This window comes from Macaca nemestrina, chromosome 14 (assembly GCF_043159975.1).
Source record: "Macaca nemestrina isolate mMacNem1 chromosome 14, mMacNem.hap1, whole genome shotgun sequence".
In the NCBI taxonomy this organism is placed as follows: domain Eukaryota; kingdom Metazoa; phylum Chordata; class Mammalia; order Primates; family Cercopithecidae; genus Macaca; species Macaca nemestrina.
In genome coordinates, this window is record NC_092138.1 from 30,206,570 (window position 1) to 30,227,275 (window position 20,706).

The 20,706-nt window shown below is 39.6% G+C and overlaps 1 protein-coding gene across 12 annotated transcripts in view; it reads left to right on the forward strand.

Annotated features, from left to right (window-relative positions):
• LOC105491800 (KN motif and ankyrin repeat domains 1) overlaps positions 1–20,706 on the forward strand; it is a 240,821-nt gene that overhangs the window by 161,724 nt on the left and 58,391 nt on the right. For 10 of the 12 annotated variants that reach the window (XM_071077720.1, XM_071077721.1, XM_071077719.1 and 7 more), the window contains one exon: positions 10,361–10,480. In XM_071077720.1, the coding sequence (XP_070933821.1) occupies positions 10,444–10,480 (37 nt within the window). In that variant the 5' untranslated portion in view covers positions 10,361–10,443. Of the gene's footprint in view, positions 1–10,360; positions 10,481–16,533; positions 16,617–17,749; positions 18,044–20,706 lie in introns of those variants that run through there. The other 2 variants (XM_024796054.2, XM_024796051.2) reach the window with 2 other exon arrangements.

Genomic DNA, 20,706 nt, shown 5'->3' on the forward strand with positions numbered 1-20,706 from the left:
CACTTTATATTGAATAAAGGTAGTGGAAGTGCACACCCTTGTCTTGTTCCAGATCTCAGTGGAAAGGCTTTTAGGTTTTCCCTGTTTGGTATGATGTCAGCTGTGAATTTGTCATATATGGCCTTTATTATTTTGAGGTATGTTTCCTCTGTACCCAGTTTGTTGAAGGTTTTTAAAATAAAGGGATATTGAATTTAATTGAATACTTTTCAGCACTTATTGAAATGATCATATGGTTTTTGTTCTTGGTTCTGTTAATGTGTATAACATTTATTGATTTGCATATGCTGAACCATCTTTGCATCCCTGGGATGAATCCCACTTGATAATGTTGAATGATCTTTTTAATATGTTGTTGAATTCAGTTTGTTAGTGTTTTGTTGAGGATTTTTCTGTCTGTGTTCATCAGTGAAATTAGCCTATCATTGTCTTTTTGTTTTTTTTTTCATTGTGGCCTTATCTGATTTTGGTATCAGAGTAATGCCAGCCTTGCAAGATGAGTTTGAGCATTCCCTCCTCTTCAATTTTTTTTTTTTTTGAAGAGTTTGAGTAGAATTATTATAGTTCTTCTTGAAATGTTTAGTAGAATTCATCAGATCCTGGACTTTTCTTTGATAGGAGACTTTTAATTATAGCTTTGATCTTATTACTTGCTATTGGTTTGTTGAGGTTTTCTCTTTCGTCATGGTTCAATTTTGGTTGTATGTGTCCAGGAATGTATCTTTTTATTCTAGATTTTTCAATTTGTTGGCAATTGTCTCTAATGATTCTTTGTACTTCTATGGTCTCTGTTGTTTTGTATCTTTTGTTTCTGATTTTATTTATTCGTGTCTTCTCTTTTTAGTCTAGCTAAAGGTTTGTCTTTTTTTTTTAACTAAACTTTTGTTTTGTTGATCTTCTGTAATGTTTTAATCTCAATTTCATTTATTTTTCTCTGATCCTTATTTCCTTTCTTCTAGTAAATTTGGGTTTGGCTTGGTCTTGCTTTTCTAGTTCCTTGAGATGCTGCATTCTTAGGTTGTCTTTTGGAAGTCTTTCAACTTTTTTGATGTAGATGTTTATTGCTATAACCCTCCCTCTTAGTACTGTGTTTACTGTATCCCATAGATTTTGGTATGTTGTGTTTCCATTTGTATTTGTTTTGAGGAATTTTTAAATGTTCTTATTTCTTCATCAACTCAATGTTCAGGAGCATGTTGTTTAATTTCCATGTTTTTGTATAATTTCCAAAGGTTTTTGTTTTTGTTTTTTGAGATGGAGTCTCGTTCTGTCATCTAGGCTGGAGTGCAGTGGCACAATCTGCAACCTCCACCTCCTGGGTTCAAGTGGTTCTCCTGCCTTAGCCTCCCAAGTAGCTGGGATTACAGGCGTACACCACCACACCCAGCTAATTTTTGTATTTTTAATAAGACAGGATTTTGCCATGTTGGCCAGGCTGGTCCCGAACTCCTGACATCAGATGACCCGCCCACCTCAGCCTCCCAAAGTGCTGAGATTACAGGCATGAACCACCACACCCGGCCCAAAATTCCTCTTCTTATTGATACCGAGTTTTATTCCATTGTGGTCAGAAAAGATACTTGATATGATTTCTGCTTTTTAAAATTTGTTGAAACTTGTTTTGTGGCCTAAAATATGGTTTATTCTTGGGAATGTTCCATGTACTGATGAAACAAACGTGTATTTGAACAGTTGAGTGAAGTGTTTTCTAAATACCAGTTAGACTTATTTGGTCTGATGTGTAGTTTGATACAGTGGTTTCTTTGTTGATTTTTCTGTCTAGATGATATGTTCGTTGGTGAAAGTGGGGTATTTGACGTCCTCCACTATTACTGTATTACAGTCTCTCTCTCTTTGTATCTATTAATGTTTGCTTTATATACTTGGGAGCTGAATTTCAGTCCATCAGATGTATTAGTTCTAAGATTTCTGTTTGATTTTTTGAATAATGCCTCTTTGTTAAATTTCTCCGATAAATTTCTGAATGGAGAATTACCATTTTGTTTCTTGTATTCTGGTTGTTTTATAACTCTTGTCCTCCTTTCTTCCTGTCATCCTTTATGGTTAAGTCACTTTCTCTGGTACTATGTTTTAATTTGTTGTTATTTTTTAGTGTGTTTATTATAGGTTTTTACATTGTGGCTACCATGAGGCTTATAGAAAACATCTTATAGATATAACAAGTTATTTTAAAGAGATGACAGCTTATCTTAGATAAGCAGTCCCCAATCTGTTTTGGCACCAGGGACCAGTTTCATGGAAGACAATTTTTCCATAGACAGAGCAGTGGGGATGGTTTTGGGATGAAACTGTTCTATCTTAGATCATCAGGCATTAGATGCTTATAAGGAATGCTCAACCTAGATCCTTCACACTTGCAGTTCACAATAGGGTTTGCACTCTTATGAGAATCTATGCTGCTGATGATCTGACAGGAGTCGGAGCTCAGGCCGTAATGCTTGCTGGCCTGTGCTCACCTCCTGCTGTGTGACCTGGTTCCCAACATGCCACGGACCAGTACTGGTCCATGGCTCAGGGGTTGGAGATCCCTGTCTTAGATCACAAAAAAAGAATAAATAAAAAACTTTAAAACAACCCTCCATCTTTAATTCCATCTCCTGACATTTTGACTTTTGTTGGTCTCAATTTATGTATTTTTATGTTGCCTGTCTCTTAACAGGTTGCTGTCGCTGTTACGGTTTTTGATAGATTGTCTTTTAGGTGTCATACTAGACTTATGGGCTACTTACGGGTGGACTGCACATGACAATTATAGTATTTGAATATTCTGGGAGTTTCTATACTTGATGTTACCTGCAGGTTTTATACCTTCAAATGTTTTCTTTTTGCACATTAATGTTTTTTCATTTCAGATTGAAGAACCCTCTTTAACATTTCTTGTAAGACAGATCTAGTGATGGTAAATTCTCTTAGCTTTTGTTTGTCAGAAAAAGACTCTGTCTCCTTCATACTTGAAGGCTATTTCTGCTGTTTGCTGGATAAAGTGTTTGAGGATAGCAGGGTTTTGGGGGGTTTTTCTTTCAGCACTTTGAAAATATCATTCCACTTCCTCCTGACTTAATATGGTTTCCATTGAGAAGTCTGTTGCCAAATGAAGTTGAGTTTCTTTGTATGTTATTTCCTCCTTTTTTCTTGCTGCTTTTAGTATCCTCTTTTTGTCCTTGACCTTTGAGAGTTTGATTATTGTATGCCTTGGGGGTAGTTTTATTTGGGTCATATCTGTTTGGTGTTTTCTGACCTTCCTCTACCTGGATATTTTTCTCATATGAGTAAGCTTTTTTCTACCCCTCACTCTTGCTCAACATTCTCTTGAATGCCAATAATTCTTAGATTTGGTCTTTTAAGGTAATTTTCTATATCTTGTAGGCAATCTTTCTATAATATCTTTCCATTCATTTTACTTTTTCTCCTCTATGTAATTTCAAAGAGCCTGTCTTTGAGCTCGCTGATTCTTTCCTCTGCTTGATGCATTCTGCTGTTGAGAGCCTCCAATGAATTTTTCAGTTAGCAAATATATTTTTCAGTTTCAAGATTCATTTGGTTTTTTTTTATCACTTCAATCTCTGTTAAATTCCTCTGATAAGTTTCTGAATTGCTTTTCTGTGTTATCTTGGAGATCCCTGAGTTTCCATAAAACTGCTATTTTGAATTCTTGGTCAGAGAGCTCATGAATCACCATCTCATTAGGGTCAGTCACTGGTTCCTTGCTTTATACATTTGGGGAGGTCATGGTTCCATGTTCTTGTGGATATATGTCTGTGTCTTTGCATTAAAGGATTTTTTATTATTCCAGTATTCTCTGTCTAGTCTATTTTGGTTTTTACTGGTTACATTTGCTTAGAGATTATTTGTAATTTATCTGTTGAATTTCTTACACATTTTTTCTGCTAGATCACTGCCTCTTTTTCTGCACTAAGGGGTACTTAAAACCCAGGTTTGCCTCTGTTCTTCTAGCAAAGGATCAGAGGATTGCCTGGCTGGAATGGGGGAGGTTCCAAAGGAGCTATCCCTGTGGTATGGAAAGGCTGGCTAGGAGTTCATGCCCAAGAGACCTGTGGAATCTACCTCGTACAGCATAGTGCTGCTGAACAGCCACGCTGATTTGGCATCTCCTTTGGTTGAGTTACAGAGTGGAGCTTCCAGGGCTGGAGATGGTAATCCTACCTCCTCCCTTTGTGTGCGGCTGTCCACAGGGTGGTGTCTCCCTTCAGGCACCCTTGATGTGTCTCATGGGTTGAGGCATGGATAGGTCTCCTGCCAAAGAAGCCACGATGGTAGGCAAGTTATGTGTCCACCTTAATCTCACTTTTTCCAGTGTAGAATCTGAGTTGGGGGAAGTATTACATGTGCTTGATACCAAGCAGAAGGGTGTCACAGATATGAAAATCTGGTTCTCTTACTGTCTCCTGGAGTTTTTTTTTTTTACTTCTCAGTGGCCCCAGGAACTGACCCATTCTGTTTCATGAGTTCTGGGAGATTGCTGGTGATAATCTCGATGACGTATGTTTATTTTGGTTATTCTGTGGGGAGAAGTGAAGCCAGCTTTCATCTACATTTTTTAAGTATAATTCTTATTTTGAGTGGCAAGATTCTGATTCCAATATCCTGCCCTAGTTTTTATGCATTTTGGAAACTCCTACCATTGCGTTTAGAACCTTCCACCTGGTGGATTTTTTGTTTTTTGTTTTTCAGTTTAGAAAGTATTTGATTTTTTGAAACAGTTGACATTCATGTAAAGAACAAGGTTGATAGTCAAGCCTGCTCTACTAATACTGTGCAGTCTAGAAAAGAGTGTACTGGGGCCGGATGTGGTGTCTCACGCCTGTAATCCCAGCACTTTGGGAGGCCAAGGCGTGCGGATCACAAGGTCAGGAGATCGAGACCATCCTGGCTAACATGGTGAAACCCCATCTCTACTAAAAATACAAAAAATTATCTGGACATGGTGGCGTGTGCCTGAAGTCCCAGCTACTGGGGAGGCTGAGGCAGGAGAATGGCGTGAACCCACGAGGTGGAACTTGCAGTGAGCCGAGATGGTGCCACTGTACTCCAGCCTGGGTGACAGAGCGAGACTCCATCTCAAAGTGTACTGGTTAGGTACTGAGAAACATTTCCTGTGTGTCATATAAGTACTTCAGGCTCTTAAATGTGTTACTCCAAGGAACAAGGTTGCAAATACAATTGCTCTAAAAACATATTATACCAGCCTGGCCAACATGGTGAAACCCCATCTCTACTAAAAATGCAAAAATTAGCCAGGCATGGTGGCGCACACCTGTAATCCCAGCTGCTTGGGAGGCTGAGGTAGGAGAATCGCCTGAACCTGGGAGGCAGAGATTGCAGTGAACTGAGATTGCGCCACTGCACTCCAGCCTGGGCAACAGAGCAAGATTCCATCTCAAAAAAGAAAAACAAAAAAACATGAAATTCCGAGATGCAGCTTTCTTATCTAAAAAGGATTTGTGCAAAGCCTCCTTGCAGTAAGCATATACGTAACTAAAGTGACTACCTTACATATATGCATCACTCATTTATGCCTTAAGTTCTCATTTGTTAAAACCATAGTGCCCTTACTCTAAATGACATAATCACAAAACTCTAGGGCTGAATTACACAGCTTTAAATGTCAGTGCTGTCATACTAGCTGTGTGATGTGAGCAAGTTCTAAAACTCCCTGTGCTTGTTTCTTATGTATACAATGGAGAGAAGGGTAGTACTTTGTAGGGTTGTTGTGAAGTTTAAGCAAGGTAATAACTGTTAAGTGTTTTTAAAAGTCCCTTGAATGTAACAATTTCATCAGTTGTAAGATACACATTTTTCTCATATCGCCTCTGAATTGAGGATGTGTCTTATAATGAATGTAATTTCTTGATTAGCATTTTGTCATTTAAGTGACATCTTTTTTATTGGTAGTACTTAATGATACACTTTAGGTGACATTTTATATTTCAATAATAGTAGTAAGAGGTCTATTAACATTAGCTGCCATCAACATTACCATCAATATTATCATCAGCATTATCTTGTTTCTAGCTGAGATAGTGGCATTTGATAGTTTAGCAGTGCAGAGTATATATCAAATCTCAATTTTATATAACTACTTGTTTGCATTGGTGTCTTTTTAGCAAAGTTCTAGTGTGCTATTTTTCATATTTGTATCATTTTAGCTAATGTAAAGTATTTGTGGGGTCAGCTCATGCAATGTTTCCGTCATTCATTGTGCCTTACTTGGTGATCTATTAAAACATGCATCAGCATCCTTCATTCAGTCTCCCGAAATATAGACGAAGACAAATTCTTTGTTTTCTCTGATGTATTTTCCTAAATCCTTTCGCAAGAGTGCTTTTTTCTTAGCTAGGAGAACTAAGCCACCATTGTACCAGTTAAGATTTACTGGTTTGCACTCTCCTCTGGGGGAGAAAAGAAGCAGTTTATCGATCTGTAACACAGGAATGGACTGTGGCCAAACCTTTTCTGGTTTATACGATGTACCGGCATAAGAATCTGCATAGCATTAAGAAGAATGAGCCCTCACAATTTGAGGCCGCCTGTCAGCATGAACAATAACTGAGAAAAATCAATGCACAATATACAGCCGTTCTCTTTGCACAGACACTGCCAGGATCCACACCCAGTGACAGTGTCTTTTTTTTTTTTTTTTTTGAGACAGGGTCTCACTCTGCTCTGCAGGCTGGAATGCAGTGGCATGATCTTGGCTCACTGTAGTCTCTGCCTCCCTGTTCAGGTGATTCTTGTGCCTCAGTCTCCCAAGTAGCTGGGATCACAGGCGTGCACCACCACACGCAGCTAATTTTTGTAGTTGTAGTAGAGATGGGGTTTTGCCATGTTGGCCAGGCTGGTCTCGAACTCCTGGCCTCAGGAGATCCACCCACCTCGGCCTCCCAAAGTGCTGGGATTACAGGCATGAGCCACTGTGCCCGGCCGACGGTGTCTTGTTATTTTACCAGTGATATGCTTATAGTTCCTAATTTTAGGTTTCCTACTTATTTTGGTTTTATTGTTCAGTTTGGAGAAGGGTGGGAGGCACCAATTTGGATCTGAGAAAAAGATCTGCCAGATGAAAGAGTTTCAATAGCCGGAGAGGACCTTGGGCCAAAGTTTATTAAGCTTGACTAGGAAGATTCTGGGCACATCTCCATCCAAATACCTTGACACATACTTCATTCACCCCCAGCACATGCAGCTTGTCCCTTCTTGTCTTCTGTTTGCCTTCAAGGTTTTACATGGTGGTATTTACAAGCCGTTATGGAGCGAGAGTGCAAACACACAAGGCTAGGAGGGGGCCAGTAAACAGGGTTTGGCTTAGGGTTTTGTGGTTATTAGCTTTGAAAAGTATGCTTAGTTGAATAATTCCAGAAACTGGGCTTCTTTCGTTTGCCCCTTCATTTCCCCACCGCCTCCCTCTCTGGTCTTCCCAGTCTCCCCCCCCCTTTTTTTTTTTTTTCCAAATCTGCGTTTGTCAGAAATTTATAGACGTTCACTCCTATTCTTAAAAGACAGTATTTACTCTATCCCTAAAGCCTGCCTTTTGATTCAGCCACCAATGACTGTGCACACAAAGGTTATTGCTCTCCAAGTTCAATGTTGTGGACCTGAACCAGTGCCTCTGTTTCCAAGAGAAAGTCAGGTGATTACCCCTTCATCAGGGAGCTTGGAGCCATCCTGTCCTGGTGTGCCACCAGCCAGAAACTAAGGATCAGCAGGGAGTGGACGGTTTAGAATCTCCTCTCTGCAGGTGAACACAGTGCTAGTCAGTGTAGCTGGAAAAGCCATGCGGGGGGCAGGCTTGTCAGAAGCAATCTGTTTAAAAAAGAAAAAAAAAAGAAAAAAGTTTCAGTTTACCCTGAGTTGCTTTCACGGTAGTTAGCTTTGAACTGTGGTGCAAACCCATTTAAACAATGAGGAAAATTTCACTAGCTAAGTGGCAAGAAATTCTCACCCTGTGTGATCAAAGCAATCAGCCATTTCCTTTTCCTTCCTTTTTATTTACTTATATTTCCAACCCCTATACTTCATGATTGTAGCCTGATAGTTTCCTTTTTTGCATAGCATTTTAAAAAATACCTTTTCTTTTCCCTGAGGATTTTAAAGCAAATAAAACAACATTGACAGAAAGGGTCTAAATATTTATATTTTATTTTTATTTTTTGACTCGTTCTGCCACCGAGGCTGGGGTGCAGTGGTGCAGTCTCGGCTCACCACAACCTCTGCCCCCCCAGGTTCAAGTGGTTCTGGTGCCTCAGCCTCCCAAGTAGATGGGATTACAGGCATACACCACCAAGCCTGGCTAATTTTTGTATTTTTTTAGTAGAGATGAGGTTTTGCTGTGTTGGCCACACTGGTCTCAAACTCTGACCTCAGGTGATCCGCCCACGTCGGCTTCCCAAAGTGCTGGGATTACAGGTGTGAGCCACTGCGTCCGGCCTAAATATTTATTTTTAATAATTATTATCACAAAAATAAGAAAAGAGCTAAAATCCATGATTTCATCAGCCAGAGGCAACCACAGTGAACATTTTGGTACATTTACTTCTCATTGTTTAAATTAAATATGTACGTATACACATACGTATTTTTAATAAAATTAGGTTGAGGATAGTACACAGTTTTGTTTTTCTTTTAACTAACATACTTTGAATATTTTACCTTATTAAAAACTTACATGATTTCAATGGCTGCATTAAAATTAGTGTATACGGATATTATTCTAGCATCCTGTTGCTAGGAGGTCATGTAGATTTCTGAATTGACACTTCAGTTCTCAATTTAGAATTTGTTTCACCCCAGTTCTTCTGATTTCATGGGTCTAGAGTCAGAGTTTGAGCACCATGGAAATGGAATTTCTATATGTACTATTGTTTACTGTTTGCTAGTATTTTTCAGGTGGTATTTGGAAAAACCAAAGGGGAAACAAGTGTTTTTTTCATTTTTTTTCTTTTTTTGTTTTAAATTTTGTGATTGAAATATAAGTCTTATTATGGTAATCTCAGGTAACTTTTAAATAGAAATATCAATATAAAATGAATATACTGCCCAGTGTGGACCCCAGTGTTTCAAAACTGTGTGCCATGCTCTATCATTTTGTTACCGGAAAGGGGTCCTCATCCAGACTGCAAGATCTTGGATCTCTCACAAGAAGGAATAAGAGGCGAATCCATAGAGTAAAGTGAAAGCAAGTTTATTAAGAAAGTAAAGGAATAAAGAATGGCTACTCCATAGGCAGAGCAGGAGCATGTGCTGCTCAACTGATTATACTTAAAGTTACTTCTTGATTATATGCTAAACAAGAGGTGGATTATTCGTGAGTTTTGCAGGAAAGGGTGGGCAGTTCCTGGAACTGAGGGGTCCTCCGCTTTTTAGACCATATAGGATAACTTCCTGACATTGCCATGGCATTTGCAAACTGTCCTGGTACTGGTGGGAGTGTTATTTAGCATGGTAATGCATTCTAATTAGTGTATAATGAGCAGTGAGAATAACCAGCGATCACTTTCATCACCATCTTGGCTTTGGTGGGTTTTGGCCGGCTTCTTTACCACAACCTGTTTATCAGCAAGGTCTTTGTGACCTGTATTTTGTGCTGACCTATCTCATCCTGTGACTAAGAATGCCTAACCTCCTGGGAATGTAGACTTAAAATAAAGGTCTCAGCCTTATTTTATCTAGCCCCTATTCAAGATGGAGTTACTCTGGTTCGAATGCCTCTAACAATTTGAAGTTTATCCAACAGCACAGTGGGAGATAATGATTTTTGTTTGTTTGTTTTAAGAGGAGGAGGACTGACTGGATCAGATTTGTGCTTTAGAAAGCTGGTTGCATGTAAGAAAGAGGCGTTGGTAGAAAGACTTCAGATATCTCAAAAGAATTTCCATAAAGTTAATCTTTTTAAAAATGTAAACATTTGGTGCAATAATTGCTTTGAAATGCAGTTGAATAAATGAACCTTTTGAACCAGAATTTGGAAAGGAAGATATGGTTAAAAAACAAAAATATTTTGTAGAGCGCTACACATTAGGAGGTCATTTGTATTTGGTGACCGCTTTCCTAAAATAGTCACACTTCTAGAGAACCAATTTTGTTTCCCATAGAGTATTATGTGTAGAGACCTCCTCTCAGTATACAGCCACTGGTACATCCATGGGTGTTATCTCCATACTGCCAGGTCCAGTGCAGTCACCTCCTGGATCTACAGTCTTTCTTCCCCCATTCTGATTTGCTTTCTCTGTTAGCAGTCATCTTTGTAAATAGAAGTCTAAGATTTAGTGTTGTACATACTTTTAAATGATCCATTTTGATGGGGCTCTCTTTATTGTTTCAGGTTGAATGCCTTTGAGAACTTGATGCATAAAATTTGCATGACTCCTCACTCCTTTCTGGATCTATCACTGGGCTCAAGCCAGCATGGCTCATACCACAAAGGTTAACGGCAGTGCCTCAGGTAACCCTGTGCTCTGGAGTGTGTGTTTAAATGTATGTGTTTTCTCAAACTAATTTTTTATTCTCTTTAATAATGAACGGATAATAGCAAGTTGCCTAGATAACTAGGATTTCAAAGCAATTTTCTATCCATTGAAGTTTGGTTTTGTTTTGTTTTACTCTCAGAAAATTTACTTTTATCTTAGAGTCTTGCACTGAAATCAGTTGAGTAAAGTATTACCTAAGTCAATTCTGTTGAAGTGTTAAAAGACAAATTTAAATCCTGAATGCTGATGCAAATGTAATGTATATTCCTCTTGCACTTCTTTCTGAGGGATTGAATGAGGAGAAAGGAAATTAGTTTGGATGCTTAAAACCAATTCCTAGTATCCACTTCCAAGCAGCTTTTGTTTGATGTTGCTAAACAAAGAGAAAGGGGGGAAGAGAAGTATATATTCTGTAAAGTGATTCTATTAGGAATATGCAACAAGCCGTATTATGAATCATAAAGACCTGTATTTGAATTCTTATTTTGGTTATATTAGAGATTTATATAGTTTCACTTTCTGTTCCAATATTGCTCCTGTGAGATTTGGGAGAAATCTACACGAAATGCAGAGAAGAACCTCCTAAGAGACACATCACCATGGGGACAACCTGCCCAAAATGGCATGCCGAGTGTTCATTTCTTTGTTGAGTTATCTACCAGATAGCTGAATGAGTGAGAACAGTAATCGTCTATGCAGAAATTTTTTCTGAGCATCTGAGTTCAGAGTCCTACCTCTGCTAGCTCTGAACACCTTCAAATGACAACATTATATACTGGAGCAAGTGTAGAATTGGAGCCAGGAAACCTGAATTTGAGTCCTAGTTCCAGCACTAACCATGAAATATTGGGCAGGGCTATTTCTCCACATGTAAACCATCGGTAAGTATGTCCACCTGCCAGTTTAGGACCAGTGAGCGCACCAGAAACATACTTACAGGAGCTATGTAAGCCGTAAAGCACTTTTGAAGACAACAGCAGGAAATGACCTCTAAAGTGGGCATTCCCAGCCCATGAATGTGACTTTTTATTCTAGCAGTCTCAGCTGCAAGTATCTCCTCTGGGTAGAACACTGTAACCCAAACCCAGATAAAGTCAGTTGTTTGTTCTGGGATGACTGATCTTTCCCTGTCCGTTCCATTTTTGACCTTTTCACTGCCCAGCTTCTTGAGACTTTTGTAGATTCTGCTGTGGGACTACTATCAATAATAAAGACATGAATGGTAACATCTAACATTCATTGAACACTTAATATGCACTATAGTGCCTAAAATGCTTTGCCTGCATTTTCATACTTAATCCTCACAATAATCTAATGAGATAAACTATTATTTTACTGTCATCATCATCCCTATGTAATGTCACACAGAAGTTCAGGGACTTACTTAAATGAAGTAAGATAAATCAGAATTATGGGTGGTGGCTCACACCTGTAATCCCAGCACTTGGGGAGGCCAAGGGGGATGGGTCACCCAAAGTCAGTAGTTCAAGACCAGCCTGGCCAACATGACGAAACCCCATCTCTACAAAAATACAAAAATTAGCCAGGCATGGTGGCGCATGCCTGTAATCTCAGCTACTTAGGAGGCTAAGACAGGAATGGCTGGAACCTGGTAGGCAGAGGTTGCAGTGGGCCCAGATTGCACCACTGCCCTCCAGCCTAGGTGACGGAGTGAGACTCCATATCAAAATAAATAAATAAATAAATCAGAATGATGATGGCTTTCTCTAGTAAAATATTTGATGAGAGAGGAAATTGAAACATGAAATTTCAAGTGTAGTAGGTGGGTTTCACTTCCCTCTGATGATGTGGTTTCCTCCCTTGCCCTCCATTTGCTTCCATTCACACGCTCAGGAGAAGAGGTGTTTATGGTTGTTGGTGCCTCAAGACCTCAACTTTCTTCTGGTGCCTTGGGCAAAATCCTTTCTTCATAGGTTTAAATACATACCCCACTAATTCCTTTCCAACTTGGTTTGTTCTGTACTTACCTTTTTTCTTTGTTCCTGAGATCTAATAAGCAAGCTATAACTTTTCCTTCCCACCTGGTATTCTGCCTAACAGGTCTAGGCATTGAGGTGGAAAGCAAAAGAAAGCTCTCTGATTTGCGGCTTTCAGGGTGTCAAAGTATGAATTGTTACTGCAGACGGGTATCTGGACTGTGCAGGGGGAGATTTTTTACTTACCATGACCCCTGTACGTCTGTAAGCAAATCTAATTAGAGACTCAACCATAAACAGTAATATATACACAAACATACATATATGTGTATGTGTCTGTATATGTATATATGCACACAGTAATACACATCCATACATATATGTATATACAAACACAAATGTGTGTACACCATATATATGACACTCATAGAAAAAAAAATTTTCTCTTTTTTTTTGAGATAGAGTCTCGCTCTGTCACCCAGGCTGGAGTGCAGTGGCGCGATATCGGCTCACTGCAACCTCTGCCTCCTGGGTTCAAGCGATTCTTGTGCCTCAGCTTCCCAAGTAGCTGGGATTATAGGCCCATGCCATCACGCCTGGCCAATTTTTGTATTTTTAGTAGAGATGAGGTTTCACCATGTTTACCAGGCTGGTGTTGAACTCGTGACCTCAGGTGATCTGCCCACCTCGGCCTCCCAAAGTGCTGGGATTACAGGCATGAGCCACCGCACCCAGCTGAAAATTTAAAAGTGTCGTATTGCCTGAAAACAAAACAAAACAAAAGCAAGAATTACTGATAATAATACCACCTACAAATAAATGTCTTCCTATTTTTTACGTAGTCTTCTAATGTTATATATTTCACATGGTTGAGAATATGTTTATAAAAATCATTCCTTTACCTTTTCCCACTTTGTTTACAAAAGAAACACCTCTCCGATGTTTAAAAAAATACTCAATGTAAGAGATGCCGGTTATAAATACACTTCTGTGCATATAAATAACATTTAGAGAGCCTAGATGAAGGTGAGATAAAAAGGGCTTCATGGCAGCTAGTGAGGGCCAATTACTGGTCTCCTGTGAGAAAAGGATAAGCTATTTGGGTTTAGTAGGAGTTTTAGATGTGGAGTAAATTATATGTTTTTTCAATTTCCGAAAATTGCTGCTCGGGCTCCATAGAGCATGAGGGGAAATTTCATGTGACGATGGAGTCAGGGCAGTGGCAAAGGAAGCACTTTCCATAGTCTTAATAAAATAAGACTATGGAAATAAAACAAGCCAAAGAGGAGCCTCTGGGAAAGGCCAAACCATGCCCTTAGCACAAAATACATCTGACGACTGATCATCTCAAGTTGACATCCCCATGTAACATTTAAATGGGGTGTAAGGGGTGATTCACAACCTTTTATACTCTGACTTCCCATTGGAGTCCTTCAGTGAGGTGGGGTAAAAGAAACTGCTTTTAAAACGAGCTATTCATTAATGCTGTAATTTGTAAAACGTATTATGCCACACTTCAGACATACATAATGTGTGAAAGTTATATAACAAGCACCTTTGTACACACTACTTAGCTTAAGAAATAAACCTTATTAGTATAGGCCAGATACACATGAGCACCTACTATGTGCTGTTTTAGGTACTGGGGATACAGCAGTGAACAAAAGTGGCAAACATTTCTGCCCTCAAGGATTGTACATTCTAGGGAAAGTTGGAAGTCTGTGTACACAGTTGCCAGAAAAAAAAAATACTAAAAACGTGTTCATTGTTTATCTAAAATTCAATTTAATGGTGTTCTACTTTTGTGTGCAGCCCTACCTATGTACCCCTTCTGGATTGCACCCCCTCCTGCCCTTCCTTACCACCAGCCCATCAATATCAGTCATTCCTCATAGTGTTCTCTCTTTTTCACCAGATCCTCCATCCTACTTCTCTTGATCAGTACAGTATTGTTTTCTTTAATTTAAAACATTTTAGGCCAGATGGCATGGCTCATACCTGTAATCCCAACATTTTGGAAGGCCGAGGAGGGAGGATTGCTTGGGGCCAGGAGTTCGAGACCGGTGTGGGCAACATAGCAAGAGTCTCTCTCTACCAAAAAAGAAAAAAAATTTTTTTAAATTAGCCAGGCATAGTGGCATGCACCTGTAGTCCCAGCTACTCAGGAGGCTGAGGTGGGAGGATTGCTTGAGCCCAGGAGTTTGAGGCTGCAGTGAGTTATGATGGTACCACTGCACTCCAGCCTGGGTGAGAGAGCCAGACCCTACCTCTAAAGCAAAAAACAAAAAACATGTTATTATGGTACTGCTAACAGTACTCTAATGTCTTTTGTTAAGGAGATAAGAGTATCATAAATTGCTCTTGACTGTTCTCTCATAGCCAGCTAGGAAGTAAATGGTGATCGTTGGTTAGGAAAATAGCCGTATCTCTTTGGGGTGTGGGGATGAGGCAGTCTGCTTTTTCCCCAAGTTTTTGAATCATGTTGTAAATTGGATGCACTGATTGATACCTCTCTAAACACTAATTAATGTTGTGAAACTTTAATTAGAGCTTAGATGTGCTTTAAAAGCCAAATAACAAGTGGCTTATTTGTGAAAGAAAGATAATAATAGCTATCCTACCTTCTTCACAAGGTGGTTGTGCGGGGAAAAAATAAAACAATAGTTGTAAAAACACTTTTTAAAACATAAAGTGCTGGTCAGATATCAGGGGATAGCACCATTCCCCTTGTTCTCTTGTCCCTGTCACGAGCTGCTGATCAGGAAACACCCCAGGTACCCTCCTGTCAGGCCCTGCTGGACGCCATGATATCGGGGCCAGAGTTGTATTAACATCCTCATTAAACCCAGTTAAATGACATAATGGATGAGCACTGGGAGGTGACTTTTTATGCCTGCTCTCATCGCCTTTATTTTTGCTAATAGTTGCCTTCCCCAATTTATTATAGCTTTTGCCTCATGCTATTTCTTTTTTTACAGCCTGGATATATATTGTTTCAGACAAATACATATTTATTTATTAAAGATGCTTATTGAATTGCATTAAAATGTTATTTAGGCCGGGCACAGTGGCTCATGCCTGTAATCCCAGCACTTTGGGAGGCCGAAGCAGGTAGATCACCTGAGGTCAGGAGCTCGAGACCAGCCTGGCCAACATGGTGAAAATCCGTCTCTACTAAAAATATAAAAACTAGCCGGGCGTGGTAGTGGGTGCCTGTAATTCCAGCTACTCGGAAAGCTGAGGCAGGAGAATTGCTTGAACCCAGAAGACGGAGGTTGCAGTGACCTGACATGGTACCACTGCACTCCAGCCTGTGTGACAGAGTGAGACTCCATCTCAAAAAAAAAAAAAATTATTTAAATTAATGATAACATAAAATTTGATAGGAAACCAGAAGAGAAGAATTACTCAAAATTCCACACTACATCTTATTTTTAGTATTCCTTTTTCAACCTTTTCAGGCTAACAAACTTAAATGCAGTTTCAATAAGCTTTTATAGATTTGGGTATCAACTCTTGACTTTAACATTCTTTGCATTTTTCCAAGTCTTCATAGAAAACAATTTTCAAATTATTATTTTCGATGACCGTATAATATTCCTTATGGTGTTTCTAGCAGTTGAATTATTCTTTTTTTGTTTGGATGTTTGGACTGCTTCCAGATTTTCCCTATGGTAACTGATGTTGCAGAGAACATCTTGCCTGGTCTTTTTTCTCCTCCTTTTTTATTATTTCCCAACAATTTCAAAGAAGCAGGATGACTGAGTTAAAGGGCACAGTGTTTTCATGGCTTTAGTAACTGTTGTGGGGCTTGAATCTTGTTATCTTGGTCAGTTATTTGGCTCCAGCTTTTGTCTCTATGCTGATCTCAAATGAGTACAAAGGCCACTGATAAGACCGGGTCAATCAGACAGAGCCAGACTCATGGCAGGGTAGGCAGAATGCTGCAGTGCGGTGCACCCCACTCTCACTTGTGTAAATATTTTTCTGGGCAGGAGCGTTTCTCAAACAGAACTCTGAGCCCACTGCGGTGAACCTGACAGCAGGAATTATGTGCTGTTTGTCGAGTATAAGACTAGTTTGCACTGACTGGTCTGGCTGAAACCAACCTGGTGTTTTCTGAGACCATCTGTAAGGAAAGACACAGCACAGCAGAGGCGGTGTACCCATAGTGGTGAGTCTTAGACCTGTCATCTGTGTTAGCATTACCCCGAAGGCAGAGGGTTCGCTGATTAGAAACTCTGGCTGCTTTAATTCATGGGTACCCTCCGTGACTTTTCAGGGTCTCCTAGTTGAATGAATTTGCAGAAGGATTAAAACGTATGTTCTTATTTGTGCTTTGTATTCTCCCATAAGTAGTGTGTTGGATACTATTAGAGTAGCTGAGAGGGTAAAACATAAACACATAGGTAGGAGCCTACCATAAGCTTGTAGGTAAGAACTAAAAGGGCGTCTTTTCATTTCAGTTGTCCAGGCTTCCTTCCATACTCTCAGATGACAAAACACAACTTGCTGAGCTCACACAGCTAATGACTAAGCCAGAAATTAGACATGTAGAACGTTTTTCCTTTGTTCAAGGTTCTTTATTATGTTGACATTTAAAATCAGAAGTGTGATATCTGTGAAGTTCTGATTAAACAGATGAAGGGAAAAGTATATATTTCAGAAAACTGCATAAAACCCTAAAGTATAGTGGTTGAAAATAAAACGTCCTCCCTGACAGGGATTACGTTGGTAAGTTATTTTTTTTCTTAGTGTGGATTATTTCAAATTAATAAACATATTCTAATTCCTTTATTTATTGCATTATACAGCTTCATCCTAGTATTAGTGTGTTTAATAATTGCATTTAATTAGATTATGCATTTCAACTTTCAGTGAAACTAGTTATTAGTCTTTTGAAGGCTAATTTCACACTGAAGTTTATAGATGAAATAATTTTCTTATAGTGGTGGTGTTTGAGAAGATAATGTAACTACTTCTTAGATTTCAATTTCATAACTCTTAAAATGCTGGGAGCACCTACAAATAGGGGACACCCTGGGTTTCGAAGTCTTGCTTGTCGGTTAATCAGAACCCCAGAATTCACCCACTCCCCGGAGAGGTTTGGAAAAGCCCCTCGCTCATCAGAGCTTGCTTGTTTTATAAACTCGTAAGGCTTTGTTTTAACCTGTAGCCAGCTTCACCTTATAAGCTTTCTTGCTCCAAGCCTTGAGCCAATCATAATGGCTTAAGCATCAGATTTCAGACAGGCGATTAGCTCTCAAGCTAAGCCAAGGAAGGATGATTTATCTTCCAGTGAGTTCCAGCCTATTTGAGTGTAGGAAGGAGAAAATCTGTGCTCCTGCTCCTGGGTACTGAGCAAAGAAACCCTTTGGTTGGGGATTTTTGTCCAGTACCAACTTTATAGGTGCCAAAAAGGAAAAAAAAAAAAAACCACACACACAAAATAAATACCCAACAGGGAGATTCGCTGTGTTAAGGACTCGAGCTGTTGCTATTATTCTAAGAGACTGGGTAGCCAGTCAAAGGATTAAAACGGCCCTTCCTACAAGGATTTGAAAACTCTGTGCTCTGCTCTTCCTCAGCAGACTTCCCATTGTGAGTATTGGCATTTATTTCTGATTATGCACTTCCCCTCTTTCTTGAATGACTTGGGTGGGCTCGCTGAACCCATCAAAGGTATAGCTCGTTCGCTTCCTTTTCCAGGGTTTGCCTTCTTCCTGTGGCTGGGATAATTTCAGTTCATCTCTTTTGTGCAGTTTCTGAGAAAGGTTTGTATGGGCTTGGAGGAAAACGATTGTGACTAAAGCTCACAGCCACTGCTTTGGCTCCTTTTCTATAAAAGGTGGTTTGATTTGATCTGGCATGAAAAATATTATCATAATTCTCAAAGTCACAGAAACGATAAGTTCTTGCTCCTTCCTGGCAAAAAAAATTTAATTGCATTGGGTAGACTTCTCTAATAAAACCTTTTAGAAGACCCATCTAGGAAATCAGATTTTATAAGATTCATTCAAACAGTTGTAGAAATTCTAAGTTCAAAAAACCAAAAGCAGACTATTTTCTTTTTCCTTCCTTGGCTTCTCTGTTGGATATTTCTGGAGTGAGCCTTAACTGAGTTACTCACTTCCACATGCTTTAGGAAAAGTATGCTCATGTTTTACAGGCTAAGCCTGGTTCTGCTTTTGGGCTGCTGTTCATTATGAATCCTGAAAACACAAGTTTTTGAAATGCAGCCCGTTTGTACGTATAGCATTAGTCATCTCAGCTGGTAGGTCTATATGATGAGTTATCTCACCACTTAAAAATAAGTATGCTGCTATTTTGAGATTTAAAAATATATATAGTGACCAGATTTCTTGTCCTAGTTAAAGCAAGCCATGGCTGAAACTCAGATTAAATAATATTCTATAAAAATGAGAAGGCCATTCTAATCAACAGATAGAAAAACAGAACTACAGACATAAGGGAGAGCTGTGTTAAGGGACAAATTGTTGGATTTGTGGGATTTGTTCTTATCCTGAAAGTTAAATCTTTGTACTCTTACCTTGTTTATGGCCAGATTTGCCTGATCCCTGCTTTCCCTCCCAACTGGATTAGAGGTTGTGGAATTGGAATTTCACCATACAAACCTTTACTTAAAGGAGGTAGTACTAGAGTAACCATTTATGGAAACAATTTGCTACTAACAGTTACTAGTACCGAGTTTATTTTATTTCCTTTTTCATGATTTTATTCCATTGGAAAAGTTTTCCCTTAGGGATCTTTTATACTTTGGACATGATCTCTGTTAGGTAGAATCAAAAGATAGCTGTGTGGCTTTCTGAATTTAGTCTCACAATATTTGGTTTAGTTGATAAATCCCATCCATCCGCTTTGCAAATAATTTTGTGAAAACATTGATTCAGCTTGTCCTGCCCAGTTTTCCCATCCCTGCCCAATTTACTGAGTGCCTTTTCCATTTGCATCAACTGTCCATTAGGCCAAGGCGATTGAAGTATTTCTGTACAGCAGGTACATTTAAGACTCTCCAGGAAGAAAGGGGGAAGAATATTCCCAACTAAAAACATAAAAGAGAGAGATGGGGTATTTCCAGTAACTTATATGCCCAGTGCTTAATATCTTAAAAACCCTACTCGCGTGCATCAGCTCTTTCTTTTTCCTAACTAAAACCAGAAAAAAAGTTCTCTCTTCCTCTTTTCTCAGTATCCCCCTCGTGTAAGTCCGTATACCCAACACAGTGCAGCTGATTTATTTATTTTTCCCTCAGCGTTTTTAGGTGGATTGAGTGGGATGCTTTATTCAACTCAGGGACGCACTGTGAATATGTTTTTTGGGGCAACCCGTTTGGCATGTTCCCCCTCAGCTATGCGACAAAGACTGGTTTGTCTTCTTGTGACCTGGCAGAGGAGGCAGAAGTACTTGCTGAGCTTATGCAGCACGTAACCCAACCGGTGTCCCACCTCTTCAAGTGGTGAATCAGCCTGATGATACACTGATTTTTAGAACACACTAGGGTGGAGACCTGGAAGTCTGTACACTGGTCGGGAGGGAGGGATGATTTGCATGTCAAACCATTTCAACAATGAAGCTTACAGGAAAAAAAAAAATTAATTGCAAAACACTGATGCCCTTTGCCACCGGATTTTTCCATTAACACCACACTTTACACGCTTCCAAATCTGCCCCAGGGACAGCCGTTTGGCAGTGTGAGGGGAAATAGCGGCATCGCATCATAAGAGCAATGATTCTTACCTATGACCCTATCCGGTAAGGGATCCCAGTGGGCCCGGGCATCACACACGTGCTGGAGCTGCGTGTTCTCTGAGGAACATGCTAGATGTTACTTGGGTGCTAGAAAACAGCAGCTAGAATTCACAACACCTCAGAACACTGATTGTAAATGAAGAAACCTGAGACAGAACATCTTCCAGAAAGGTAAAGGGAGCTTAGGGCTGGGGGCTTTTCCTCTGGCGTATTATCCTTTGGCATATTGTCCCTGGACGCTTTGATGATGAGACTTTGCAAATACTGCTGAATTTAAATTGGGGTGGTGTTTGGGGACTACTGGAAGGAATGCTATGTAACTCCATAGAAATACTTCAGTTCAGTGAGTTCATTCATTCAGTCACTCACTTTTCAATGACCATACAAGTTTATTTGGCAGAAGGGTGGCCATTTTCCTTCTTTGTGTAATGGACCAGCCCCGAGGCTGTGAGCATTGGTCCTTCTTTGCCTTTTTCTCCCAGCTTTGTGGTTTT